The following is a 20685-nucleotide window of genomic DNA, read 5'->3' on the forward strand; positions in this document are numbered from 1 at the left end:
CTCTGTCTTTCTCTCTCTTGCTCTGTGTGTTAATAGCCACTTAGTGCAAGAGCGAGGTGCACTGTGTTGTCTCTCAACGCAAAACCCAGGGACCCACAGCAGACAGGCTGGGATCCGCTTCCGAGGGGAGAGCAGTGGCTCAGTGTGACACGAAGCGTCCACACAGCGGTCGACTCTGGACTCGAAACTTCCGGCCCCCCGAAGTCTACCACCTGAGCTCACGTTCCGACGTCATGTGATCTTCAGGGAACCAATCGGAGAAGGGACGTTTCTCGTCGTTCCTGGCTTCATTCATGTGTTTTCCACCCCCCCCGCACCCCTCCTGTGTTGCATTCAGGCTTTGGGCTCACACACACCCTGGGGCCTCTGGGTATCGATCCAGAGCGGTGAGTGGCAGTGCAGGGCAGACGGGCCCCCGGGCTGCTTGTGTTACAGGGTGAAACCACTCCCCTGTCAGGACGCTTGCGGTAGATAGCGATACCCTCACGCCTCCTGGCTGCAGCCATCTTAGAGTGCATCAAACCCTTCATCATTAGAACCCAACGCAATAAAACACAGACTGAGAGATGGGATAGTCCAGGGAACTCCTTGAAATGGAAAACTCTGAAGCCACAATGACCGGTAGGATGGCTTGACCGGGATTCATCCCGCCCCCCCCCAACCCCTTGTCTGATCCATAATGGCTGCCCTTGAGTCGGAGGGTGTCCTTGCCACTGTTACAGACCATGAAGATAACCTTTTGATTCCGTGGGCTCCATTACAAAGCGGTCTTCTGTGTGACACAGTACAGGCCCTGATGCAAACGCTGCTCTCCGCACTGTGGTTCAATACTGCACGGTGCACATCATTATTAGCCCATTAACGCAAATCCATGATATTATGATTGTCTAGCAGCAGGAGAGTGAGGCTGTGCTGCGATACAGCGTACGTTTGTTTGTGAATAGCATCATCGGACAGAGATTGGGGATCTTCATCCTGAGTAGTGTGAAGTGCGTCCTGTCACCATTCGATTCAGTATGGTCTCAATAGGTAGAGACGCGAGTCTGGGGAGTGTGTGTTTATGTATGTGTGTTGGGGGGGGAAGCTCTTCCAAATTAACCAAAGTCTCAAGGATTTGAGACACAGTGGATATGCAGCCAAGAAATAGAGAGTGTGTGAGTGAGAGAGAGGAAGAAAGCTAGGGAGCGACAGAGAATGAGACAAAGAGTGAGAGAGAGACAGAGAAAGAGTGCGAGAGAGATACACAGAGAGAAACACAGCGAGAGGGAAAGAGAGACAGAGAGAGGAAGAAAGGGAGGATAAGCGATAGAGAGAGAGAGGGAGGATTGGAATGAGAGAGAGAGAGAGGCAGAGAGGGAGGATGGGGAGAGAGTGAGATGAAGAGAGGGATGATGGGGAGAAAGAAGGGGAATAAGGGGTAGGGGAGCCGACATGGCATAATTAGCCCTGGCTGCTTGGTTACCTTCAAAACAAAGCTGCTGATTTGTGGAGCAAAAGAAGGAGGAGGGCAGAAACAGGAGGGACAGGGGGGGGGGGAGACAGAGGGAGAGAGAGGCAGAGGCGGGATGGAGAAAGAGAGGGAGAGAGAGAGAGAGAGAGGGAGAGAGAGTAAAAGAGAGTGAGTGATTGAGAGAGAGTGGAAGAGGTTCGAAAGAGAGTGAGTGAGAGAGTGACAGAGGTAGAGATAACTAAATAAGAGAGAGAGAGAGAGAGAGAGAGAGAGAGAGAGAGAGAGAGAGAGAGAGAGAGAGAGAGAGAGAGAGGGAGGTGGTGGAGGAGGTAACGGAGAGAGAGATGAGAGGAGTGATTGCACCGTGCCACGCACACTTGAAGTTCAGTCTCCCAGGGAGACTGTGGCAGCAGTGGTTCAGGGCATGACAGCAGCGTAACGGCAGGGTCTCCACTCCACCACACATATCCACTCCAGCTCCTCTCTGTGCCCGGCATCCAGACTGGCAGAGAGACCCAGAAGAGAGACAGAGACAGAGACAGAGAGAGAGAGAGAGAGAGAGAGAGAGAGAGAGCATCATCCACTGGGAGGGAGCTAGTTTCGGGGCACAGAAGTAGACAGAGAGGTGTGTCAGCGCTGGTAAGAAGAAGAGGAAGAGTTGACTTGGGAGTGCTTAGTGACGCTAGAGAGGATTCCGGAGGCTCTGAGGAGGCACCAGACGGGCATGAGGAGGTGCTGAGCTTGCAGCCTTCCAAGGTACGCCGACAGCAGACACACAAACATCTCACACACGTTACGTCCATCGCACCGGGCCGCTCTCCTGCAGCCGGACCATGAAGAAGCACTCGGCCCGCGTGGCTCCGCTCAGCTCCTACAGCTCCCAGGTCCTGACGTGCCCCATCTCAGAAGGTAAACCGAGGAGGGGAGCATGCTCGTCCAGCTCTGGAATTTCTCTGTAGATGTGTGTGTGTGTGTGTGTGTGTGTGGGTGGTATATTTGTCTTTATGTATGCGGAAAAGAAACAGAAAGAGAGTATAGAGGAGAGAGAAAGAGAGAAAGATTGAGAGGAAAATGCGTTTTATTCATTGAATGCTTTGGGGTTGTGGTTGAGGTAACAGAGTGTGCTGATTGGTGCTGTGCCATGTCACGCCATGTCGCTGGTATGAGTAGTCCTGAGGTATTTGGTTCTGTCTGTTGAGAGCTACAGTTTTCCTTTTCAAATGCATGCAAACATGGATTTTTATGTGTCACAAGGAACTTACTTTAAATTGGTTTATTCATCATGGTGCCTCGAGATTGGATGCCAAACATTGCCAAAACACACTCATCCTTTGAGAGAGAGAGAGAGAGAGAGAGAGAGAGAGAGAGAGAGAGAGAGAGAGAGAGAGAGAGAGAGAGAAGGTGGGAGAGAGAGAGAAAGAGAGAGAGAGGGAGAGAGCGACAGAGAGAGATTGGGGGAATTTAAAGTTTGAGTGCCTACTTCCTTTCAGAAGAGGCTGCTGGGTGTGTTGAAAGGAAGCATTGCACCATGGTCAACGAATGATGTCAACAAAACCCAACAGTCTGGGGTCAACGCCAACCTTCCCCTGATACGTCCCGTCTGTTTCCATCACTCCCCCATCCCTCAATCTGTCCTCCTGAGTCCTACAAGAGTGAACAGGGTTGTTGAGACGGGTGTGTGTTGTGTTGAGTGCTTACAGTAGGAAAGACTTAAGGGGAAGAGACCTGTGTTGTCAGCCACGGCTTCGTGGTGGATTCAGCAAAGGGGGTTTCATGCATCAGTGTCAACAGCACCGACACGCAGGGATAAAACACTGGAGCGTTGAGGGCTGCGTCACCATCCCAGCGAATAGGCAGGGTTAATGGAAATGCCAATAGTGTATGGCAGCATGCCACGCTCTGACGGGAACCCTGCACACACTGCTAGTACTCCAAGTCGCTGTATTGACCTCCTTGCCTGATGCATTTATGTAAATAAATCATATTAAATTCAGATTGAATATGACTATATTTAGGAAATGGAGTAATGACTAAAGTAGGGACTTTAGTGAAGGCAATGCGGGAGTTGATGCTAATTATGGAGTGCTTTGTGCTGCTTATTTCTAGGCTTCTAGGCCTTTTTTTGTGTGACCGTTTTTGTAAACTGGGTCGCTGAAGGCTACAAGTTGCACAAATGCTTTGGAGATTTTAATTGCATACACAGAGGTCTTTTTGATATAATCCGTGTTAGATAAACTTAATATAGTTGACCGCGTCAGGGGAAAGGTTTAAAACAGACTCATGCTCAGAGTAAGGATAGCGTTCAGACACTCAGCTGGAACCCAGCAAAGTGATCCCTTAACTGGTTTGTGTTCAGATGTCGCGGAATGAAACTGAAAATATTTCATAAGCAACTGTCAGCTGCAATAGTGAAAATATCAACATAAAAAGGATAGTTTTTGACTTTGAGGGAAAATAAACTAAGTTTAGAAGGCTGATCAATTTAATACCCAAACATACGCAAATCAAGGCAAGAGCACTCATTTGTAAAGATGTGCTACTAAATATGACTTGTATACTCTCTCTCTATTTCTCTCTAAGTGTCTTCATCATCACATCAGCGCTGCAATGAGCATGTCATAAAAGAGACCCTTAAGTTAATACTAATCTAAACACATATGTTAAGCAGATATTAATGAATCATGATGATGATGTCCAATCCATTCTTTGGCTCTGATAACAGACAGTGGGAAAGCTTGTTATTGAAAGGTGTAAAAAATGCTGTTTGTATTCTGCAAGAAAGGAAAATCGAAATGTACTGTTTGCTTTGGCCAACAATGCCATTAGCCTTATTGAAAGCCCTTGCTGTGCGAGAATCAGATTAGACCAAATCTTTGGATGAGCCCTGGTTAGTCTGCAACTGTAAGCCTTCACTCGCGGGCCGATGGCAGATCCAATTTCAACTAGGATCCTTGAACATAAAATAGTGGAAAATGTGCTGACCTCTGAGTCTGAAATGCTGATAACAATATCAGCCGAAAGGGGGTTTGGATTCCCAAACTTACATCCACACCTCAATAGGCAACCAGAGAGCGTCAGCATCTTGTTTTATACTTTTAGATGCACTTTTGCAGTTTTCAGGGCTACAATGGCATTTTTACTAATTCTCTCAATCGGTATTTTGTTCTGAGGAGTTAGCTTTGCAAGTTGTACAGAAGGTGCTTAGCAATGTCTTCTTATGTCACTATAGAGACTACATTGAGTACTTCTGGCTCAGTGCTGTTGGTATCTTAACTTAACCTAGATAACTCAATTTTGGATAGCTTCGAATTATTCGATTGGTCTTTGGTGTTATGAAGTTATGAAGTTAGGTTCAATTGTAGTTCTTCAAATTAATTCATGTTTGGGGTGCGAGTTTCTTTACATGACACTGTTGTTTGAATGTTCCTCAGGATCTGCCATGCATCCTATGTCTGTACCAAACATAGGAAATGGTGAAGATAGTAACTTTCAATATCATGTTTTAGGACCTGGGGGATGGCTCTGTGATGATGCTGCTCAGGGCCTCAGAAGGCAATAAGGTGTAATGAGAGTCCTATTGGCCTGAACTCTGGGGAACTGTGTGGAAAGCGCTTAAGGCTAGCATTAGCATCTTAAATTGTGGTGGAACTAGCGGGATGCTAGTGGTGCTGAGGCTGCAAAAACAACACTAGCGGCTAACAGCTAGCAGGTCATCTTTTATCCCTTCCTCGGTGTAAACTGATCTTACTCACGCGATACCGGTTGAGATGCTCCCTCTTGGAGAACTTCCCAAAAAAATCACACAGAAACACAATCACACACACACACACACACACACACACACACACACACACACACACACACACACACACACACACACACACACACACACACACACACACACACACACACACACACACACACACACACACACAAAACACAGGTGCACATGCACACGCACTCACACTAACACACACACACTAACACACACACACTAGCACACATACACACGCACAAACACTAGCACACACACACAGTTGTGGTCTGATGATCTATTATGGCACTGCGGCATGTGTAGTTATGCTAATATAGCAAAATTAGTTTTCCCATGAATAATATTGCAAATGATCCACTCCATTTTCTCTCAGTTTTCTCTTGGTGGGCCAACCGAATGGTCGTCATCAGTCTGGAGCCGAAACACCTCTAATGCATCTATTGACTTATCTATCAGCCCTATATATATGATCTATTTGGAGATAATATCTCCTTTAAGGGTAGGTTACAGCCAATCACGCATCGTTCCAAGAATACATCCAATAAGTCCATTAAAGCCTCCTCATCATGCAGTCCGCCCATTGGCTGCGGTGTGAGCCAGAGGTTGACATGACTTCCCTGTGCTAAGTCACAAGGGGGAGCTGACACTTTCCTTTTGTTTAGCATCGGGTTTCCGCTCACATGCTAATGTCGCGGCCCGCTGCGGCCCGTGAACCGCAGCGCATCAGGAACCGGTGGGGGAGCAGCGCTAGCATCTGTTCTCAGCTGACGCGCTAACGCTATCAAAGCCTTGCTCCCTGTTGTCTACAGAGAAACAGGCGTAGGAAAGCTTTACTAAGCCCTGCTGATCAATATCTGCTTACCCACTGTCTCACAGAGGGGATAATGTGGCCACATTGGCCGAAACAGTGGTTCCATATTAATATTACCAGTAGGTCAATGGATCAATGGTTAAAACGCACCAGTGTGTGATATTCTATATTGCAAGCTTTTGTCTGCTTCCTTTTGCCCATAAAAACTGAATTATTTAGTAATCTGCAGCACTGTAAGGGTTTAAGGCTTTTAGTATAAAAGCCCATTCATGGAAAATATACACGCTATACATAACTGACACTCTCCCTCCTCCGTCGTCTTCTCGCCCCCCAGGAGAGGAAGGGTCCGACTCCCACGCAGAGACACCGGGCAGCGAGGCCAGCGTGGAGAGCAAGGCCTACCAGACCTGTGCCAGCACCGTCCTGAAGGTCCTGGGGGGTCTGCTGGTGGTGCTGTGCATCTCCTCCTCCTGGGTGGGCACCACGCAGGTGGTGAAGCTCACCTTCCAGTCCTTCTCCTGCCCCTTCTTCGTCTCCTGGTTCAGCAGCAACTGGAACATCCTGTTCTTCCCCATCTACTACTCCACCACCATGGTGACCACCCGGGAGAAGCAGAGCCCCATCCAGAAGTTCAGGTACCTTCAACTTAGTGAGGGAAGGGGGGAAGTGGGTTGCGGCTTCGGGGTTCAGTTTTGTGAGGGGGAAGGAGGGAGGGGGGGGGGGGGTGCTGCTTCAGTTGCGGGGGTTCCGTTTTGTTAGGAGAGGGAGGGAGGGAGGGAGGGAGGGAGGGAGGGAGGGAGGGGGGTTTCGGCTTCAGTTGCAGGGGCTCAGTTTTTTTTTCAGGGGGAGGGAGGGGGTTGTCACACACGGCACCAAGTGACAAGCCTCTGAATTAAGGATTATAAATTAGGAATTTAGGCATTTACTCATATCTGTGAAGTTCTCAACAGCAGATCATCATCATCACAGAACATCATCAGTTGTTTTTGGTTTCAAATTTCAAATTTCCTTTCTAGAAAAATTCCCTCGGTAACCCCCATAGCTGGCTACGGGCATGGTTCCTTGCTCCTGTGCAGAGTTATCTTTAAATGCAGTAGAGGCAGTATTCTGGGATTGTGTCTAATGTGTGAATACTGTATATATCCGGCTCATTCAATTTTCCTGGAAACCCCTTTAGGATCATGTACTTCGAGGGAAATGCAATGAGCTGTACATAACGCTCGTTCAGAATGAATAACTACTGTAGCCATCCAACGGCCTATTAAACGGTTTATTCTGCATCGGCGAGGCGGAATCCGAGTTCCAGTTTGCCGCCGGCTGCGTCCTTATCAGGAGAGATCTGCAGTCCTGCAGAACCGTTTATCTCCGGCAATTTATTAAGTGTTCTCTTCCGGACAGAACGTATTCAGCTGGAGATGGAGATAATTGCAATGAAGTCTCTAGGAGTCGGTGGTGCTTCAAACGGGTCTGGGGGAGTGTAGCAGCAGCGCCAGGGGTTGTTTGTATTTACCAACCCACAGTGGACACATGGTGTAGCCTGTACCGTGGAGCAGAGCAAGACGGTTCTGACGCTGAACCCACACCCCTCCGGCCCCTGCGACACCCGCTCTGAAATCAAAGGGCGGCGGGATGTGGAGATGTTCTAATACCACTTTTTCCTTCCCGATACCGATTCCGATTCCTGAACTTGAGGATCGGCCGATACAGAGTACGGTATATACCGATACAGCATCTATTATTGTAACTACACAAAGCAATTCTTCTTATTGAAGGGTTCTCTTACGATGACAGCAATGGATAGTCTGTTAACTTACTGTCGACAATATTATTTTTCAGAACTAGATCATTTACATTTACAATCTATAATTATAATAATACATTTGTATTCTTGTAGTTCAGCTTCTATGCATCTATGACTTTCCGACTTGGTAGCTTGAACGCACGTAGGTAAGAGATGGTGCTTTTCCCATTCCGACTTTCCACCTCCAACCATTAACGAACGCAGCACAACGCCATAGTGTTTGTGATGTTCTTTGCCTGTGTAGTAAAAGTCACGTGATGGTATCGGATCGGCGCATTGACTTACCTGCTAGCCGATACCCGATACTGCCTTTTAGGCGGTATCGGAGGATTTTTCGATACTGGTGTCAGTATCAGAACATCTCGAGCGGGACGGTTAAACACCGTGCCGCCGTCCCTGCAGGGAGTGCAGCAGGCTCTTTGGAGAGGACGGGATGACCCTGAAGATCTTCCTGAAGAGGACGGCGCCCTTCTCCATCCTCTGGACCCTGACCAACTACCTGTACCTGCTGGCGCTGAGGAAGCTCACCGCCACCGATGTCTCCGCCCTCTACTGCTGCCACAAGGCCTTCGTCTTCCTGCTGTCCTGGATCGTCCTCAAAGACCGCTTCATGGGGGTCCGGGTCAGTGCCGAAAACGTCCTCCACGACCGCTCATTTAGCCGCCGTGGGGAAGCTCTGGTTCATGTCCGTGTGTAATATCTTCCTCTTTCCGTGCCGCAGATTGTGGCAGCGATAATGGCCATCACAGGCATTGTCATGATGGCCTATGCCGATGGTTTCCATGGTGATTCCTTCGTGGGAGTGGCCTTGGCTGTGGGCTCCGCCTCCACGTCGGCTCTCTACAAGGTTAGCCTATCAGGGAGTTTTTTGCGGTGCATCATATGATCAATGGAAATGTGGTATGTGTTGATTTATTAGCTGCTTACTATAACCGATCAGACTTTGGATTAAGGTCGCCCCTTGTGTTTTTGGTTCTGGCCCAGGCTCTGTGCTGCCTCCCCCCACAAGTTCTGCTTTAACGTAGCAGGACTGCTGGTGTAGCAGCAACAGCTGGAGACCACTGGCTGCTCCACAGCCAGGCCAATCAACACACATCTCCTGCAGTGTTGAGGCCCCTGGTCCGGCTGGATCTTATTACCCAGAAGCTTGTCTCCTGCTGTCCCCAGGTGCTGTTTAAGATGTTCCTGGGCAGTGCCAATCTAGGAGAGGTGGCTCATTTCCTGTCCACCATGGGCTTCTTCAACCTGATCTTCATCTCCTGCGTGCCCCTCATCCTGTACTTCACCAAGGTGGAGCACTGGGGGTCCTTCTCCTCCCTGCCCTGGGGGTACCTCTGTGGCCTGGCCGGGCTGTGGCTAGGTGAGAGCATGGAAACACATACACTCACTTGATTAAAGCAGACACACACGTGCATGCATGCACTCAAGCACACACGCACACATGCACACACACACACACTGAAATACATACACACACCACACACACACTGAAATACACAGACACACATGCATGCTCACACACTCACACATACAAACATAACACACACACACGCATGCTCACACACACAAGTTAATACATGAACACAGACGCACACTAACACACATATATTAACACAAATACCCACTCAAAAAAGTGTGAATGTGTGATCAACACAATGTCTTCACCTATCTACATAAAACTGTTGCCATCCTAATCACAATACCAAAAATATCTCTTGTAGTGTTCAACATCTTGGTGAATGTGGGCGTGGTCCTGACCTACCCCATCCTCATCTCCATTGGAACCCTGCTCAGTGTTCCAGGAAACGCAGGTTGGTGTCACATCGTAGTAATACGGCGGTCACACGTTCACGCACAAAGCAGACGAGTAGATCACGAATCACAGTAAACATTTCATCAGCTCGGGTCAAAAAAGAGATTTCCGATATTACACAAACACAACCCGCAAACGTGATACATTTCACAATGAGCGTGAGAGTAAAACTCCCGCTCCATGTCACTGCGATAACCTACGCCGAGGTCAGCACTTCAGACCACCGTAGCAAAGCGATGACGCAGCGGATCTCGCTCCCCCGCCCCGGAAACCCAAGTACGGCGTGCCTCTCCAGACGCTGCAACTATCCCCTCACCCGGGGAGGATCGGGTTGCCCGGGGCGACGCTAAATGCCTGCAGACATCGTTCTTTTCGTTAACCATAATGGACCATACGTGCACACGAAGGTCAGAGGGTTAAAGCCTGGTTCAGAGCAGCCCCCCCCCCCCCCCCGACCACAGAGGACAGCCAGGAGAGAGACGCACACACACAGAGCAGCCCTACTTGTGCTGATTGTTAAGCCGCCCGCCCGCGCACTAAGCTACGCTCATCCCCCCCCCCCCCACCACACCCACCACCCCCACACACCCACAAGCACCCACCTCCAGCCCCATTGGCACGCTGCCCGCCACTGCCCTCTTAGCTCTCTCTAAAGTAATTAATCTCAATTTGTTTTTCGATCCACCGAAACCTCCTTACCTCACCCGACCTCTCATCAACTCATCTCTCTGTCCCCCGCGTTCCCCGCCTCACCCTTCCCTTCCTCCCTCCCTCCCTCCCTCTCTCACCCTCTCTCTCTCCCTTTCTCACCCTTCCCTTTCTCCCCCTCTCTCCCTCCATCTCTCTCCCTCCATCTCTCTCCCCCAACTCAACCTTCCCTCTCTCTCTCTCTCTCTCTCACTCTATCTCCTCCACCTTCCCGCCTCACCCTTCCCCCTCTCCCTCTCTCCCCCCCACCCCTCACCCTCATAGCGGTGGACGTGCTGAAGCACGAGGTGATCTTCAGCGTGGTGCGCCTGGCTGCCACCTGCATCATCTGCCTGGGCTTCCTGCTGCTGCTGCTCCCCGAGGAGTGGGACTCGGTCACGCTGCGCTTCCTGGCCAACATCGCCGAGAAGAAGTCGGACCAGGACCACGGCGAGGAGCTCACAGAGTCCAGTGTGCACACGCGCAGCCGCAGCCGGGCCAACGGCGCCGTCTCCATACCGCTGGCGTGAGGGCGGGGCGCCCGCACGCCTGCTACTGTTAACCGCCCACCTTGCCTTGCATTGAAGCTCTCTGTCTGAAATCTTTGAATGAAAAAGCCCCCGTCTTGCTTCTCCATGGCCACACACACACGTAGAGAGAGAGAGAGAGAGAGAGAGAGAGAGAGAGAGAGAGAGAGAGAGACGAGAGAGAGAGAGAGAGACGAGAAGTTGGCAGGGCGAGCGCACACACGCGCCCGCGAGAGACAGGTCCGCAGAAAGACGGCTGAGACTAAAGTACTGAACCTTTAACTGTGACTGGTTAATGAGAAACCTTGTTGTAGTCGGGGGGGGGGGGGGGTGGTCTGGCATCTGTATCCCTGGCACGCCCCTACCTCCAGGAGAGGGAGAGATATAAATAAAATGAACGTTAATGCTAGATTAAAAAGGGTGGAAAGTATCTTTTTTTTACTTTCTTGAACTGGCTATGTCAAGTCCCGCACGTACCGGAAACACACAGACCTGATTGGCCGTGACGCAGCTTCTCAGACTGTATTCTGTGAATATCAATATTGGCAGGGCCTGTTTGGCTCAATTTCATCTGTATTTATTGAATTGACTAGGAGGTAAACGATTATTTAAAATGTGCGTGTAATTAAATAGTATTATATAAGAATGGGAATTATAACATTGCAAATGTACAGGATCTTTTTGTTTTCTAATAAAAGACTGAAGACACACAACTATATTGTATTTGTGTTAGTGTTTTTTTGAAGGGACTTACATTGCAATGATGCTATTGACAAGTCAGCTTAATAGAAAATACATCTTAATATGAGATTTAAAAATCACCCAAGGTGGTCATTTTGGCCCAAGACCTCTTCTCAAATCCCATGTAGGTATCAGCTACAGTAACCCTGGACTGAACAAGGGACCAGATAAACAGCTCTTTGTAGAACCGCTGCGGCTAGTCCCTGCTCCCGTCGGAGGCCCTGCTGGCCCGACATCAAGCCTTGTTGGCAGACCGGCATAATGGGCTTCATCCAATCCCAGTCATTTTTGGAGCGATTTGTAGCTATGATGACTGCACAACTTTGTGTTGTTTTGAAATGTATCAGGGTTCTTGTCAGTCTTAATGGCAACAACAATTAAACGTATTCTCACCATGAACATGATTCATAGCACATAGTTTCTCCTGTGATGTAACATCTATCAGTCCTATCCTTTTTATAACAACGGCACAGAACTACAAGCGATTCAGTCTGGCTTACAGACCAAGACAAGGCGATCTGCAAACGTCAAGACGATGTTCAGCGTAGTAGAAGTAAGCTGAAGTAGTCGAAGTAATACTAGAAGTAAACTGAACATGACCTAGGACATCAACATGGTCCCACCAGGAGTAGGATGAGATTGGCGTGAGATTGGAGTGTCAGTTCTACTCAACGAATGCTGTTTCAGACATGAAGTCATCTCGCGGTCACTGGTGCCTTAAAAAGCCTTCACTGGGATCAGCGAGCGGTTATGAGTGGAACATTTAAATAAATGAGGGAGAATATAAATGTCTGCTACATCAGAGATAAAATAATAACATCAATAAAGTATGAGAACAGATTTTGCCAATTTCCAGTGCCACAACCGCTTTTTCCGGAGAATAATCTGTCAACTCTAGAGGTCCCTGGGAGCCCTTTACCCCTGTCTGCGCTTTGCTTTCCTAAATAAATAAAGAATAACAGGCGCTTTCAAGCATTCACTTATGAGTTACAAAGTAACCCTGTGGGGAGAGTTGCCATAGAAACTTCCTAGCTCATTATCATAAGAAAGTCAAGCATGAAGGAGAGGGAAAGAGCACACACCTACAACACTGCCACAAGTACAAGCAATAGTGTTACTCCTCTCGCTTATTGGATCTACACAGAGGGGTGTCTGGCAGCAAAGCTTCACAGGGGTGGTGTGGGAGACCTTACTACTTCGGTTGGGCATGCAGAGATCAAGGACCATCTTCACAGTCAGAGGACGTCAGAGATCACACCTGTCGGATTGGCTCATAGGTCAAAGGGTCAGGCGTTTCTTTAACACGGGCCATCGATGTTCAGCAGGATTTGATCACGTTCTGCATTGTGTCATTTGACCAAAGCCCATTGAACAAATATGTAGCTGGAAGAAGATTCCAGGGCATTTCGGACTAGATGTAAAAGAGAGTTAAAGTAACCTGCTTAACGTTTGCCTCACTGCCTGGTGGTCTGGTGTCCACGGGGGGAAGTGGTCATCCGCCAATGGGCTCCTGGGAGTCCAGGCCCAGGTTGAGCCAGGTTGTCCCGGTTCACAGCCAAGACCAGGACTCAGAGGCACAGACGCCTGGAGACCCCGGACCCCGATGGACGCTCCCCGCTCTGCCCGTCCCAGCCGGTCAGAGGACCAGGCTGCCGCCGCTGAAACGAGCAGAAACCACCCCGTCCACACCCTCAGGTCAGTCCCGGTCCCCACTCTCAATCACGTCTGTAAGTGGAGCATGTTTGTGTGCGTGCATTGTTACGAGTCCTGCTTCACAGGGAATCATAAATCCGTTGAAAGCAACAATCGGAGCATCATTCACTCTCATCCTCCCAAGCGACTGCAGGTTAGAGTGCATCGTAAACGTTATTCATCTTTTCCATCTTCCATCTTCTCATCGTGTCTTGTACTTTCATGTTGTTTGCGACTGCTTGCGTTACACTGTTGTGGTTGTTTTAGGTTGTGATCCAATGCATCCATTGCCTCTCCATAGATACTGCAACCACTGGTGTTTCCAATTGGTCACACAAACACTGGCACAGCAAATGCCATGGTAAACCAGAACCAACAAACACAAAGCCGTCCATTTTGTTTTGTCATCAACTAACCTAACTAAATAAATCAATGGATAACGAGGGCATTTCTGGGTTGTTCTCTCTTGCAGTTGAGTGGGGGCAGAAGTGGGGGTATCCCGCGGTATTCTACACCCAGAGAGGAAGAGCACCATGGAGCCATCAGTCAAACGCAGGTAAGCCTCAGCCTATAAAATGTCTTGATAGTCAGGGACATTTTTTATCACTTGGCCCGATGTTCAACGAAAAAATACTTCTGGAAAAGAATGCTTGAAATAAAATAAGAGTGGGAGAGAGAGGGAGAGAGAGGGGGAGAGAGAGAGAGAGAGAGAGAGAGAGAGAGAGAGACAGCTGGTGAACTGAGAGTGGCGATGCAGTGGGTCTGATTAAAGTACCGTTGGAGTGCTAAGTGTTCGGGGTGGGGGTGGGGGTGGGGGGGGGGGGGGGGGGCAGCCTAAGTCTGACCCGCAATAGGAACCACTTTTGGGGGAACAGGATACAGGAAAGACCCTGTTGTTATATACGTGCTCCCAAACACACAGACACACATACAAACACTCACAATATATATATATATGATGTCATCTTGTATTTCATTCATCCGGATCAGATTCCCCTTACTTAAAATCATATTTTTTTTGTGGCCCCCCAGGAGGGGTTTCTCAGGGCTCAGGGGGCTCTCCGTCAGCAGGCCTATCAGCACAGACGGGCCCACCACCGGCAGGCCAGGGAACACAGGAGGAGCCAGAAGAGCGCCCACCCCTCTAACGGTGTGAAGGAACATGTTGTTATATCTTCTGGGGCAGCTCGTCTCTAACCTCAGGTCCCATCATGGTTCATTGACCGCCCCCTCCTCCTCCTGCAGGAGGTCCGAGCAGAGAGGAAGGACGGCTGGTGAGACGCCCCGCGGAGAGGGACGTCTTCTGGGGGGAGTACAGCGGAGGAGAGGGGTTGGATACCAGGGAGCTCCTGCTGCAACCAAGCCCCCTGCCGCCTTTAGGGGAAAAGGGATGAGACATGACCAGGTCGACGCCCCCTCGTGACCCTTTGGACAATAAGAGCCTCACCTGGCCCGAGGCAGACTGATTGGACTCTGGGGCTCGGTGAGGCTGCACACCTGTTGAGCAATCAGTGTGCATAGGTTATAAAAACGGACAACACAGAATAAATGAGTTAAGTCGGGGGAGAGAGAGAGAGAGAGAGAGAGAGAGAGAGAGAGAGAGAGAGAGAGAGAGAGAGAGAGAGAGAGACGGAGACGGAGACGGAGAGAGAGAGGGGGGGGGGGGAGAGAGACAGCGACAGAGACTGACACACCGAGAGAGACACACAGAGAGAGAAAGAGAGAGAGAGATTGACACACCAAGAGAGAGACACAGAGAGAGAGAGAGAGAGAGAGAGAGAGAGAGAGAGAGAGAGAGAGAGAGAGAGAGAGAGAGAGAGAGAGAGAGAGAGAGAGAGCTGGTGAACTGAGAGTGGAGAGAATAAAAGGTGTACATTATTATTGTTCAAGAAGGATCTAGGGCACTAATCATGATCAAGTGGAAAGGTTGTGTTTGTTAATCTGGATTACAGAGGTTTTGGAATCTGAGGTGTGATAAACCAATGACCAATGCAACCATGTAAGCAAACCACTTCTGTTACGACAATAATAATAAACCTTGCTGTGAACCATAATTTTCAGATGAAAATTATAGTTTACTATGTAGCAACATTTATTGAATTTGTCAGTACTATAGTCTATGTATATAGTACAACTGTGGATGAAATTGGAGTTACTTAAAGAAATAGGATATGGCGCCATCTAGAGGAGACAGAAAAGCAAAGCCAGAATTCAGCCAGCGGACCTAATACGCACTACATTGACGGTGACTATGGTTTACAAAAGAGATCCGCATTTTTCTTCCATACAAAGAAAGGATAGTTTGTATCTAGGGCATATACACACTTGTTGTTGGGGATGAAGTTCCCCATCACCCGATATTACAGAAAGAGGTCTCTCTACTTCTCAAGCTCTTAAGCCTAGCTCTTAGGCTTGAGGAGATTGAGAGATCACATAGCTTGAAATTAAACACCTGGAGCCACAGCCACACCTGGGGCCTCTGAGGGGCCACAGTCACCAACATGCTCCTCAGATTGCAATGTTGGACTTGTCTTAAATTGTTACAAGCTGCTAAGAAACATATACTGCCAATGGGAATTATTGATGCAAGTACATGGCGAAATATAGAGCTGAATTTATTAGAAAATAAATGGTAGAGTCAAGTGTTATTGGAGGTTAATGGAATGAACAAAACTCTACCGCTGGGTTTCCGTATTGGGCTTGTCTGTGGCGTATATCTCCACAGATGAGTTAGTAGTAGTAGCAGTAGGGATTAGGGAATGACTTAAAATAATAAATAATGAAGACCCTTAATAACAATAAACCCTTTTGCAACAACCACTACACCACAAGTCCTCTCTCGGCTTTGACTCTAACAGATTACTCTGTCGTTTACCAAACGACGACCAAAGGAGTAAAACATGAATAACCTCAGGCACACCCGACCGTTCAGACGGCCTCAATAACCCCACCCATCTACTTAGCAAACCATTTAATCAACAAAGCAATGTGGCCCAGTCAGGGGTCCCGGGACGGCAGACTCAAGGAGCCAGGCTGACCGCAGGACTAAAGATACTGCCGGGCTTTAAAGCAGCTCTTCAAAAAGAACCTGTTCCTCCCCCTCTGTGTTTTCCAGTCCACCAGCCATACACACTAGGCCTGAAAGCAAAATCAATGAGGAGTCGCGGGGAACGCGGGCAGGCCGGTGTCTGCCACTTCATACGACTACATAAAGGAAGGTGAAGGATGCCGTGTGAGCAATTGGTTCCAATTGATAGAGGATTGGTCACGGTCAGCTTTCCGAGTGGAAATCCACGTGAGAATGTGGCGCTCGGACCAGCGAGGGGGCACGAGGGGCCAGAAGTGGACAATGGGCCCCTCAAGAGAAGTCTGGCTGCAGTAAGAGAGGGGACATAAGCCCCTGTGATTTAACCCTTCCTCCGCTACTTCTGGAAGATATGCCTAGTGAAATGCAAGCTTTTTCGTGTTTGTGTGTGTGTGTGTGTGTGTGTGTGTGTGTGTGTGTTTTACATGTTCATGAGGGAGAATTGTAGAACTGACTGAAACATCTGAATGACTGCCATCGGAAGATACATTTTACGATTTGCAACAGTTACAAACTATGGCAATCGCCGGAGGCCCCCCTCCCCCCTATTACTGTATTCTCTCTAATTAGCCTGCCGTTACTAGCTGAATGGGAGAGGCTGCTTTTGACAGCCCAAGGGTCAGATCTCAGTCTTCTGGCTGGAGGGGCTGTATACTTCAGCCAGTCTCTGGGAGCCCGGGAGGGGTCAAAGGGTGGGCGAGGGGACTGAGGGAGGGCCGACTTCTGCCAGATCTCAAGAGGAGCCCCTTTTGTGGCACCGAGACACAGGTCGGTCCGCCCAGGGCCCCTCGCAGTCCCCCACTCCTCGAGGGCCCCAACAGCTGACAGAAAAGTAAAAAGGGCCCCAGCTGCTAATTATGTGGGGGATGGAGGGCCGGTGAAGTGAGACTGTCAGAGAGAAGGGCGGCTCTCATATGTGACAGGGTTAAGGGGCGGCATGACGGGATGAAAGAAGCTGCTGCCAAGTGGCAGGTATTCACAAAATGCCGCTTTATGCAAAATATCACATTGGATACACCTGATTATTTCCGAGATAATGTAAGATGGTATAAAATGCTCCTCAAGCACCAATATCTGAAATAAGTGACAGCAAATTCTCCAATGGACGGCACTTTAAGCAGTGTAGTAACTTTATTTTTTCACCACTGTTATGGTCTTCAGTTCACACACACACACACACACACACACACACACACACACACACACACACACACACACACACACACACACACACACACACACACACACACACACACACACACACACACACACACACACACACACACACACACACACACACTTAATCTACTGTAATTATTGTGTCCCAGTAACGTTAGAATGAGATTGGACGCCTTCCATTACATTCTTCATCCTGCATCGATCACACATTTGTCAACAATATTCTGACGGAGCTTCCTGTCCAGCCTACAGTATCATCTGCCCAGAAGACACAGGAGCAGGACCAGTGGAGTTCCAAATGAAGTACTCTTTGGACTGAAGCTCCCGACCTGCAGAATATAACCACAGGGTTGGAGATTTGAATGTGTGCAGCAACAGAGGAGAGTAAGTTTACCAAAGGTGTGAAGGTGAACTCACATGTGACGATCTTTGGCTTGGCACAGGAGTAAACCTGCACTGAATGCTGGTCCACGGAGCACCCCGAGAGAGTCAGGTCAGGCACTTTGAAATACAACTGAAAAACAAGCAGTAAGGTGCATTTAGATCACACACACGCAGGAACACACACCCTGTGTGTATGTGGGTCAATTGTTGCGCTAACTTGTCACCCCCTTATCTTTTCCTCACTGCTTCATATGACTTCTTTCTGTGGATAGGTATTTGAGAGGATTGACTAATACAGAAATAATAACGCTGCATTCACTAAGGCAAAAGGGAATTTTGACAATCATTTATTGTGCTCCTCCTAAAGTTTGACTATTTTAGGAAGTGAAATTGGGTTAGGGGAGGGAGGCAGGATGTTAAAGCAAATATGTCAAATGAGCAAATTTGAATGAGGAAAGGGATTTGACTCTTACTTTGAGGTAGGCTGTGAGGTCTGTGCAGAGGGGGTCCACCGGTCCCGGCAGCTGACCTGAAAAGCGGATCCCACCTTCCATGGTGACCTCCCTGGACTTTGGGAACTTTTGGCCTAGGTCACAGGGGACAGTGAGGTTATGGTCAGTGAGGGTTGGTTTTCAAGCGATACAGCTTCTTCAAGCCTTAATCCTGCTGCATAAGGTAACGACGTACCCAGTACCCAAACCAGAAGGTTCTTCTCTTTGTTGACATCCAGGTGGCCGGAGCTCACCTTCACATCCACAGTGCTCATCTGAACCCTGCACATCCCAAACAAAAGTCATGTTTAGTTAATTCAAGACATGCTTTGGTTAAACTGAATTCAGATCCACGTCAATAATCATCCATATATCTATCTATCCATCCATCTATCTTAACGAGCAGGTAGTGGTGGTTAGGCATCTTGGCAGGGATGCATACTACAGGTGGACCCTGGATACTTCATCTGAGAGTCAAACACCCTAAGGAACCACCATCATGTCCACTATGCAGTTCAATTAAGGAGATTTAGAAAGGTCAACATAGAGCAAAACATAAGCGGAGGGTAAAACCTGTTCATATGTATTCATACAACTTGCTTACCGGTTGAAGAAGGGCAGGCGTGCTTCACAGTATTCAAAAGTGTTCTTGACGCTCTCGTGCAGCTTGAGGTTCACACTCACACGCAGATGGTTCACCTCCTGCTGCTGCTTCAGCTGGTAGGAGCCCAGGATAGGAGGCACCGGCACCTGAAGAAACACAAAGAAGAAAAATCTAAACGTCCCCTTAATCATCAATAATATTACATTACACTTTGACAGGCGTGTTTTCCAATCTCTGTACCTGAGACGTGTAGCTGCATAGTTTGAAGGGCTCCAGCGGGGGGCAGAAGGGGAACTTATAGGGCCCGGAGAAGGCCGAGCCGTCCCCGTCGTCCACACTGCTGGCGTTCAGGATGCTGGAGTCCAGCGACGTGACGCACGGATGGGCCAGGATGTCCTGCAGGGGGGAGCCGTTGGGGGGCAGCGTGAGGGTCACGGTCACGTTGGGGAGCACCCCTTCCACGTCACACTGAGGAAGAGAGCGGTTGAGGAGGCATTGTGGGAGAAGGGGGAGAAATCAGATCCATTAGAGGCACCCCGATTTTTTTGTAGGAACTCAAACTCATTTAAAAAGGGAGGCAAGAACAAAGGCTTCCCATCGTGTAACATCTACGTACTTTGCATGTCACGGTGCCGTAGACGTCCCAGAGGTCTTGTTTGCTGGGGTCGCCGTACTGCATGCAGCGCACCGTCTCCGTCAGTGCCACGTTGACCGCGGGCCGCCCGCGGTGCTGCCCCGTCCTCCAGGCAGGCTGCCTCGGGCTCCCGGCGGCGGCTGGCACCCCCGCCGTGGAAGGTGCCCTGGCTTGGGGCACGTCCAGGGGCGTGCCCAGTGGACACACCTGCTGAAGGACCGAGGGCATCAGCGCCAAGCGAGGCGCCAACCCATCGCCGTCCGTCTTGATTTCAGACCCGCCGAGGAAGCTTTGCAGTCCTTCCAACAGAGTGAGGCCCTGAGACACAGACAGAAGGCTGGATAACGGTGGTCGTGGTTCACCCGCTTCAACCAGTGGCAGGCAAGCCAAGATCAGCGGCCCACGAGAGATGACCAACACCGGCCACAGAATTCCCTTTGCTGAACTGTCCACATGTAGCTCCAGCGCTGGCGTCCTCCGTTGATTCAGACAGTCGTCTCTTTGAGCAACGTATGGTTTGCCAGGGTCGGCCAGCCCTAGTTCAGTGAGGAGCAGTTGAAGCACCGCACTGTCCTCTGGGACTGCTTGATATGAAGAACCCGCCAGAGACTTTGCCCGATATTCAACGGTAGGGAACCTCCTGTGAAAAATAACAGTATGCACATGACCTGATTAGCAAACCAAGGTACTACACTACATTAGATTCATAACGGTTACATAATGGTTCCAGGAATAAAGGGATTTGTGTTACAAACCTTGAAAAACGCACAGACACATGTTCTCCCTTCTCGTGCGTAATAATCCATAAGGCGCGTATACTCATTTTACTGACAACACCGAACGCACTCTAATGACTTGTAACTCATGTGGTCGGATCATTCAAAGCTTTCAAATCTGATGTATTTAGTTATGCATCCTTATAACAAACGATAACAAACAACGCCACCACTTCCTACTGTTTCATGTGACATTCACGACTATCAGCTGACTTCTGCGCATGCGTATTTGTCA

The 20685-nt window shown here is 49.1% G+C and overlaps 3 protein-coding genes across 4 annotated transcripts in view; 2 read left to right on the top strand and 1 right to left on the bottom strand.

Moving 5' to 3' along the window:
* slc35f4 (solute carrier family 35 member F4) overlaps nt 1-11582 on the top strand; it is an 18301-nt gene extending 6719 nt beyond the window's left edge. The window contains exons 1-7 of one of the 2 annotated variants that reach the window (XM_060052321.1): nt 1538-2359; nt 6371-6671; nt 8240-8459; nt 8559-8684; nt 9005-9197; nt 9559-9648; nt 10623-11582. In XM_060052321.1, the coding sequence (XP_059908304.1) occupies nt 2284-2359; nt 6371-6671; nt 8240-8459; nt 8559-8684; nt 9005-9197; nt 9559-9648; nt 10623-10867 (1251 nt within the window). In that variant the 5' untranslated portion in view covers nt 1538-2283 and the 3' untranslated portion in view covers nt 10868-11582. Of the gene's footprint in view, nt 1-1537; nt 2360-6370; nt 6672-8239; nt 8460-8558; nt 8685-9004; nt 9198-9558; nt 9649-10622 lie in introns of those variants that run through there. The other variant, XM_060052322.1, reaches the window with a different exon arrangement.
* A 1078-nt stretch (nt 11583-12660) lies between these two features.
* Nucleotides 12661-14898, top strand: LOC132457921 (uncharacterized). Its single transcript, XM_060052323.1, has 6 exons — nt 12661-13300; nt 13384-13451; nt 13599-13658; nt 13770-13853; nt 14330-14447; nt 14543-14898. Exons 1-6 carry the CDS (start codon nt 13108-13110, stop codon nt 14689-14691), a joined length of 672 nt encoding a protein of 223 aa, XP_059908306.1. The 5' UTR covers nt 12661-13107; the 3' UTR covers nt 14692-14898.
* Nucleotides 14899-17484: 2586 nt separating this feature from the next.
* ap5m1 (adaptor related protein complex 5 subunit mu 1) lies at nt 17485-20644 on the bottom strand. The gene is made up of 8 exons (XM_060052326.1): nt 20430-20644; nt 19657-20314; nt 19281-19508; nt 19041-19186; nt 18633-18718; nt 18419-18531; nt 17979-18075; nt 17485-17890 (listed from the first exon to the last, which is right to left on the bottom strand). The coding sequence occupies exons 1-8, from the start codon at nt 20495-20497 to the stop codon at nt 17808-17810; spliced, it is 1479 nt and encodes a 492-aa protein (XP_059908309.1). The 5' UTR covers nt 20498-20644; the 3' UTR covers nt 17485-17807.
* Nucleotides 20645-20685: the final 41 nt, after the last annotated feature.

Source organism: Gadus macrocephalus, chromosome 5 (genome assembly GCF_031168955.1).
Source record: "Gadus macrocephalus chromosome 5, ASM3116895v1".
Taxonomy (NCBI): Eukaryota; Metazoa; Chordata; class Actinopteri; order Gadiformes; family Gadidae; genus Gadus; species Gadus macrocephalus.